Here is an 8,527-nt window from a genome sequence, read left to right on the forward strand (position 1 = left end):
CAGCTTTTAATGTGCTCAAAGCACTTTTCAATAGCACACAAATATTTGGCAGCACACACTGTATCAGTGTGTAACTTGTTTTCTTGTTTTTAAACAAATGTGGTGGCTAATACCACTGTTATAATGCTGTACACTGTACATTGTATTCACAAAAACTAGTTTGGGACTGCCGTTTCATTTTATTCATCAGTTTCAAAAATATTCTTTCAATTTATGTAATAAAGTGGGGTTGTGCTTGTGTTTATATATAATAGTCAACATTTGAAAGCAATCAAAACCATTAATCAAAGTGGTCCTAAAACTATTGAACAACACCCATTCTTTGATCCACTATACCTGTCCAACTACTCATTAACGCAAGCTTCTAATCAGCCATCACATGGCAGCAACTCAATGCATTTAGGCATGTAGACATGGTCAAGACGATCTGCTGCAGTTCAAACTGAGCATGACTTTGAACGTGGCATGGTTGTTGGTGGCTGGTCTGAGTACTTTAGAAACTGCTGATCTACTGGGATTTTCACGCACAAGCAACTTTAGGCATTACAGAGAATGGTTTGAAAAAGAGAAAATATCCAGTGAGCAGCAGTTCTGTGGGCGAAAATGCCTTGTTGATGCCTGAGGTCAGAGAGGAGAAAGGCCAGACTGGTTTGAGCTGATAGAAAGGCAACAGTAACTCGTTATAACCGAGGTATGCAGAAGAGCATCTCTGAACGCACAACATGTCAAACCTTGAGGTGAATGGGCTACAACAGCAGAAGACCACACCAGGTGCGACTTCTGTCAGCTTAGGACAAGAAATTGAGGCTACAATATGCATAGGTTCACCAATATTATACAATAGAAGATTGGAAAAACGTTGCCTGGTCTGATGAGTCTTGATTTTGCTGAGACATTCAGATGGCAAGGTCAGAATTTGGCGTCAACAACATGAAAGCTTAGATCCATCCTGCCTTGTATCAATGGTTCAGGCTGGTGGTGGTGTAATGGTGTGGGGGATATATTCTTGGCACACTTTAGGACCATTTAGTACTAATTGAGCATCGTGTCAACAACACAGGCAACCTGAGTATTGTTGCTGACCATGTCCATTCCTTTATGAGCACAGTGTACCCGTCTTATGATGACTACTTCCAGTAGGATAATGCGCTATGTCATAAAGCGCAATCATCTCAGCCTGGTTTCTTAAACATGACAATGAGTCACCAGATCCCAACCCAATAGAACCCCTTTGAGATGTGGTGGAATGGAAGATTGGCATCATGGATGTGCAGCCGACAAATCTGCAGCAACTGTGTGATTCTATCATGTCAATATGGACCAAAATCTTCAACACGGAGGTCCAACACGGTACTAGTAAGGTGTACTTAATAAAGTGACTGGTGAGTGTGGATGGATGGATGGATGGATGGATGGATGGATGGATGGATGGATGGATGGATGGATGGATGGATAGATAGATAGATGTTTGTGAAGGCAGTTTTATTTTTCTGCATGTTGAATGAGTCACAAATCTTGCTGTCTATAGAGGATGAGGGAGCTCTCAGGTTACACCCAAAAACATCTGTATTTGTGTTCTGAAGGTGAAAGAATATGACAGAGAAATACATGAGGTCAGGTCAAATTTGCATGTGCTGTATATCTACACATTCACACTGTTGCAAAGTGTAAAACTGAAATTAAAAACACATGTTGTGATATATATATAAATCATTTATCATTCATATGGCATGAATGTGGACTTTCAGGAAGTCTCACATGATTGCGGCATTTGTGAAGTGAATAAAATGAAAGTAAAAGAATGTTTTTGTAAAAAGAGCTGCTTGTCAGTCCTGTTTTTGTGTTTAGTCAGTGCAGGTGAACTAAAGTTACACACCTGACTCGCCCACTTGCATGTCATTATTAATGTTTTGAATTATACACCAATGTTAATTACTGATTCATGCATTAATGTTGCAAAAAGCCACCTTTGCTAAATGTGCCACTGTCATCAAAGCTGAATAAAAGCAGCTGATTTCTCTGTTGTTTTCAAAATGTTCCATGATGTTCTTCAGGAACAAGGAAGAAAAAAAACAACAAATCAGTAACTCGCACGTCCAAAACGTTTCTTGTTCATCCCTCCCCTCTCACTGTATTAGATGTGAAAATAGGCGGTGATCTGTAAATCATCACATGCAAAGCTTTTCTCTTCTCCTCGATCAGAGCAGCTGTCAGTTTCTCTTCAGACTTCAAACAGGTAGGAACAGCTACACACATCCACTTTTTTCCAATCCACTTTAATCATGATGTTATTGCATATTTCATATATTTTATTTTCATCAATCTAATATATAAATTTTGCAAATATAGAATGAGAGTGTTTTTATCAAGGTTTTAAAAAATAGTGTACGGTATGGCATAGGGCTGTGCGATATTGGAATTATTTTTTAATTTAATTATTTTGTTTTGCTGCGATATATATTGCAATATGAATTTAATTTCACCTGGTGATTTGAATAGCTTTATTTGGAAAGAATTTATTAATTTAGATCGACTGGAGATGATCAAGTCTTATTCTACGCAGTTCATCTGCCTTACAATAAATTACAATGTAAATAAGACAGAGCAAAAATAAAAGTGAAATAAACAGTGCCTTATGGTTTTCTGGGGAGTGTAACAGTATCCAAGTACAGAAATTGAGCAATCAATCAAATGTTAAATATCATGGCCATCATTGTATAGTAATCTTTAATATCTTTTAATCTTTAATAAATAATCTAATCCAGCGATGTGATAATATCGCAGACATTGCGTTATTGACGCTTAAACAGTGTATTGTTCAGCCCTAATACAGCACTATTTTAGATTTACTTTAATTCAGTGTCTTCAGTGCTGTTTTAAAAGATGTCATTCCAGACTACTTTAAGATTTAATGTAACCTTATATCTTCTTATTCATTTGGGACAATTATTATACAACACAAGGCATATGCAAGGCAAAATTATTAGCGTTAAATTATAATTATTTTATTTTTGCCAATTGGTGTTGAATAGAGAGAACATTTTTCTATAGAACAACTAGTTTTAATTACTTATGACAGCACATAATATTTTAGTAGTTATTTGGTTGACTACGCTAAGCTAACTAGGCAAGTTATTGAATGAAAGTGGTTTGTGCTGTAGCCAATGAAAAGAAATCTAATAATAATCATAATATTGACCTTAATATACTTTACTTTTTTACTCTATATACTATAGGGGAATTAAATAAACTAAATTAGCCGTAGTGTATGTGAGTGTGTGCAAGAGTGTGTGGGTGTTTCCCAGTGTTGGGTTGTGGCTGGAAAGGCATCCGCTGCGTAAAACATATGCTGGATAAGTTGGTGGTTTATTCCGCTGTGGTGACCCATGATTAATAAAGGGACTAAGCCGAAAAGAAAATGAATGAATGAATATAATATATTACTGGTCAAAAGTTTGGGGTCAGTAGGATTTTTAAATGTTGCTCACCAAAGCTGCATTTATTAATCAAAAATGCAGTACAAATTGTAAAATTGTGATATTTATAATTGTAAATATTAATAATAAATTGAAATATTAATAATAATAATAATAATAATAATAATAATAATAATAATAATAATAATAATAATAATAATAATAATAATAATAATCATCATCATCATCATCATCATCATCATAATAATAATAATGATAATAATAATAATAATAATAATAATAATTATTATTATTATTATTATTATTATTATTATTATTATTATTATTATTATTTTAATTGTAATAGTAATAAAAGCAAATGACTGGAGTGATAATTTAATTTGAAACTACATACAACAAGCAGTTCTTTTAGCAGTTCTTATAATAAATATTTAACAATTGAACATTTTTTTTACATCTAATAAATGCCATCTTGATAAACACAATAATTTTCTTTCAAATAAAAAACATTTAAAAAAAACTGCCCCCAAACTTCTGACCAGTAGTGCATATATTCCAGTCAAACTAAAAGAAACAGCACTTCTCTGGTAGAAAAAATATACTAGCAAATACAGTGAAAATTTCCTTGCCCTGTTATAGACCAATAATAAATATTGGAAAAAGATTTACAATTTCACATGGCTACTAATAATTTTGCTTTCACGCAGGGGCGGACTTAACCAATTATAAATATGGCATTAACATTCACAAATATGGCTAATTAACTGCACATTCGTGAACTTGTTTTGAATTTATTGTATTTAATTTTACATTAAGAAGAAAGAGTTTAACATGCAGTTTATTTTGAACTGAAGATCTACAGAGAGACTCTACAGAGAAAAAAAACAGCTATAGAGAAAGAGAGTGTTTTGAATTTCAAAGCTAGGGCTCCATAATGGCATAATCTGCCTCTGCCTCAATATCTACATACTGATATATGATGAACTTTTGATATATGATGAACAATTTAGCCCCCATATTAAAATGGTCAGTTTGCAACATGCATCAGATTAAGAGAATCAGTCATTATTCACTTTCATTGCATCTTTTTCCAAACACATATCAAACTGTAAACATGGTCTTTTCCACACCAAAAAGCAAGCAAGAAAAATAACATGAGCAGAAAGAACTCTGTTTTTAAATTCTGGACTGCTTTTTACAGTAACACTGTGCACTAAATGTGTGATGTCATTGCAACTGGCCTTGGCTTTGAACAAAAGCTTGTGGAACCGGCCCGACTGCTTAATGCACATCAGTGAACATTGAAAAGAAATCACACCTTCACATTCTTTGCTAAATGATTGTATTGCATTGATGGAAAGAAATATTGAGGAAGTAAACAAGTTTTTCTGATCTTGCAGTGTGTTTTTTTTACGCAATCCATGATGGCCCATTTAAATACTACCAATATCTAGAAGCAGGTTTAATAAGTTTATTTAAGACCATTTATACTGTGTAAAAGGAGCTCAACATTAACACAATACTACTACTCTTATTAATTAACATGCACAAATGAATAATAGACTCAAACTGAGGTTGGCAAAAGTCTACATGACTGTCACCAGAAAATCTTGTCACATGATGTTCTATATTCATGTATTTTGTGCATTTATGTGTATGTATTGTACAACTTTTTATATAAATACATTTGGTCACACTTTATTTTGATGGTCCGTTTCAAAATAAAGAGTTTAGGTTACATTGCATATACACGCCAACTAATTCTCATTAGATTATGAGTAGACTGTTAGGTTGGGGTTAGGGTTACTGTAAGTTGACTTGTATTTGCAAAGTTTCTTATAATCAGTTATCAACAGATATTAAGAAGATAATAAAGGGTTACCATACATTTTTCTCAAGTTTATATCTGTACTCGTAAACTGGATTATTTTTTATGAAGTGTTTTTCATGATAAATATTCCAAAACAATTCTTCTATGTTAATAAGAAATAACATTTGACCTTATTTTTTTATAACACTGGTAATATCAAATAATCCACATAGATTAAGGCTTATTTCTTTCATTTACTTCCTTAGTATTAGTGTTTTTTGTGAAGGTTTGTAAAGGAGTTTTCTCAGGTCCGTAGCCAGGGGATTCGGGTGGTTCGGAAGACCCACCCCTCACTGACAAAGGTTCAGAATTTGTCCCAAACATGAGCTTATTTGTCCTATTTTGACTGCTATGCCATCATGGTGAAAATAACCCACCGGAAAATGCTTTGGCTGTTGTGACTTCAGCTAATCAGTTCTGGCCAATGCTAACATATTTGTCAGGAGTCAAACATCCAGCTGTGCACGAAAACCACTGTATTGTTGAGAAAATATTTTACACGTCAATTTTATTCTAAATCTTGGACCTTATTCTTAAAACAAACAAAAGACCAATAAAAAAGTGTGAAGCACCAAAAGCGGCCCATATTAAAATTGATTTGAAAATTATTTTGGCTAAAATAGTCAAAAAGTGTGGTTATGATGACCATCTGACAAGCTAATTCAGAATCGTGCTTAAAATGTTACAAAAAATTCTCAGGATTAACTGCTGCAAAGAAAACAATCATCAGTTCCTGGTTCCCTCCTAATCTCCTGTCAATTCAGCAATGGTTATACTATTTTAAAGACACTGTTCGACTAGAACAATCCACTGCCTTAATTACAGAGCAAAGATTTCAACAATTCTTCATTGGAACCAAATACATGACAATTGGATCTCCATTATTAAAACTTAAGTGATTTAATTTAACAATGTAGGAGAAATGATTAAGATGCCTTAAGATATAGGTAACAACAAACTTTTCTTTACTTTCTGTTTGATCTGTTTTACAATAATTTTATTAGGCACTTTTTTATTTATGTACTTCTCTGACATTATGTATATAGTTTTTTATTCTCCCTTTTGTACTTATTTACAGGTTTCTGTATGCATATATGTATATATTCATATTCATGTGTTTGTTTGCATGCATATATATATATATATATATATATATATATATATATATATATATATATATATATATATAATTTGTAATTTTTTACTTTGTTTTATTTTGTTATCAACCATGCTATACACATTGAACCAAGTCAATGTTGAGGAATTCTGTTATTACCATTGTTGATAACCATGTTTACTAAAACACAAAGTTTAAGGCAAAAAATTTAGTATTTTAAAAAATGCCAAAAAAATGCAGTATTTAAATCTCATAATTGAATAGAAAATGAGGCGTATAATTGCAAAAAGGTCCACTTTTTGAGAAAAAAAGAACCACCCCTTTCACCAGACTAGCTACGGGCCTGTTTCTCTATTATATCACGGACTACTGTCCTTTAAAACGAGATCATTTAAAATCATCGTATAATGACAACCACTGCTTTTAGATTTCTTTCTGAGTACGTTACTTTGTTGTTTTTCTCCAGTTTCTCGTCTAGCAATCTCGTTTTTGTAAAATCTCTGCAACAATGGCGCAGTTTGTCCAGCTGGCGGCAGTGTTGAGTTTGTGCCTCCTGGCAGCGGTGGTGAACGCTCAGGGTGAGTAATCAATCACAGCTCTCTCCTCTCTCTCACTGACAGAGAGGGTTTTTTCTTTCTTTCTTTTCCCCCCTTTGCTTTAATTTGATTCATTTTCTTTACATAATAGATAATGGGCCTGGTCAGAATAGTTATGGAGAGCAGGTCTGCACTCACTACACTAATTCTGGCACCATGCTTCTGGACGGAACGAAGTTCTTTGACTTGATGAGGTTTGAGTTCGGAGGAGATATCCAGGTGTGATACATTCATAAAACAAACTCAAAAATCAGCAAAGATGCATAAGTTAAGCTTATTATATATATATATATATTATATATATTATATATATATTATATATATATATATATATATATATATATATATATATATATATATATATATATATATATATATATATATATATATATATATATATATATATATATATATATATATATATATATATATATTGTGCGGGGTGTACTTACATATGCTAAGCACTGTATATTCAGAAGTTTATTAATGTTTATTTTGTTCACATGTATAAATTACTCATGTAGCACTCTAGTGGGTTGTACATTCTATTGCTTTCATTAATGTTGGGGCACTGCATCTGGTAGACTGGTGATTAATTATACTGGCTCAAGTAATACATTACTACAACTAAAGCATGGGAAATACAGACTTGAGACTTTAGATCCTTGAAATAAATAAATAAATAAAGAATATTATTAAAAGAAGTGTGTCATTATATTTTAATGTCTTGGTGACCTAAGGGCAACCAAAAGTTTGAAATGCTACATTAGTTCTCTCTCTCTCTCTCTCTCTCTCTCTCTACATTAGACTCTGACCCCAATGGTGACCCAGCAATGGATGCAAGATGCTGATACTGATCATGACAATCGCCTCAACTTTGTGGAGTGTTCCATTGTCGTCCAGAGAGTGCATGACTCTGTCCACAGGCCTCCTCAGATATAAAGAAATCATATCGACTGGCTAAAGTAGCTTGCACATGTATGAAAAAACTCAGACACACACACACACACACACACTTATATTGAATGCAAGTCCAGTAGCTTAAACTCATATAATCTCTTATATAACACTGTGATCTATAATTCAGAAGAAAAATAAAGCAATGATCTGTATGACAAATACCTGTCAAATAAACTATTTCAAATAACTTGATGGGGAATTATTATTTAATTTCTTACAACAAAAGTTTTAAAGAGATGCCATGTTTAAAAAGGACTTTTTTTTTCACAGTTGGAAAAACCTTTTTATAATCTAAAGAATTTTTTCAGCATGAAGTCCCTTTTGCAGTTTTAACTTGCAATATGAACAGCATCTCTACTGATTTGCACACGTCGTCCACTTACTTTTAGTACTACATTTCCTGCACTATTTGTATAAAATATATTCTTCTATTCCAGATACTATAGTGTTTTTGAACCATATCAAAGAGCATAGAATCACCAAGAGGCGACACTCTGTTGCTATTTATTAAATAGCCACTAGATGCCGCTAGTGTCACACGGTGGCC

At 33.1% G+C, this 8,527-nt stretch overlaps 1 protein-coding gene across 1 annotated transcript; it reads left to right on the forward strand.

Moving 5' to 3' along the window:
* The first annotated feature begins 2,159 nt into the window (after nt 1-2,159).
* On the forward strand, nt 2,160-8,167 carry si:dkey-247k7.2 (uncharacterized protein LOC797677 homolog). The gene is made up of 4 exons (XM_056475050.1): nt 2,160-2,236; nt 6,891-7,002; nt 7,112-7,239; nt 7,828-8,167. Exons 2-4 carry the CDS (start codon nt 6,933-6,935, stop codon nt 7,960-7,962), a joined length of 333 nt encoding a protein of 110 aa, XP_056331025.1. The 5' UTR covers nt 2,160-2,236; nt 6,891-6,932; the 3' UTR covers nt 7,963-8,167.
* Nucleotides 8,168-8,527: the final 360 nt, after the last annotated feature.

Source organism: Danio aesculapii, chromosome 16 (genome assembly GCF_903798145.1).
Source record: "Danio aesculapii chromosome 16, fDanAes4.1, whole genome shotgun sequence".
Taxonomy (NCBI): domain Eukaryota; kingdom Metazoa; phylum Chordata; class Actinopteri; order Cypriniformes; family Danionidae; genus Danio; species Danio aesculapii.

Excerpts from the sequence above, each read along its gene's own strand:
- si:dkey-247k7.2 (XM_056475050.1), top strand. The coding sequence starts at position 6,933 with ATGGCGCAGTTTGTCCAGCTGGCGGCAGTGTTGAGTTTGTGCCTCCTG. Across the intron at positions 7,003-7,111 it reads AGCGGTGGTGAACGCTCAGG|ATAATGGGCCTGGTCAGAAT; the intron begins GTGAGTAATCAA and ends TTTACATAATAG. Across the intron at positions 7,240-7,827 it reads AGTTCGGAGGAGATATCCAG|ACTCTGACCCCAATGGTGAC; the intron begins GTGTGATACATT and ends TCTCTACATTAG.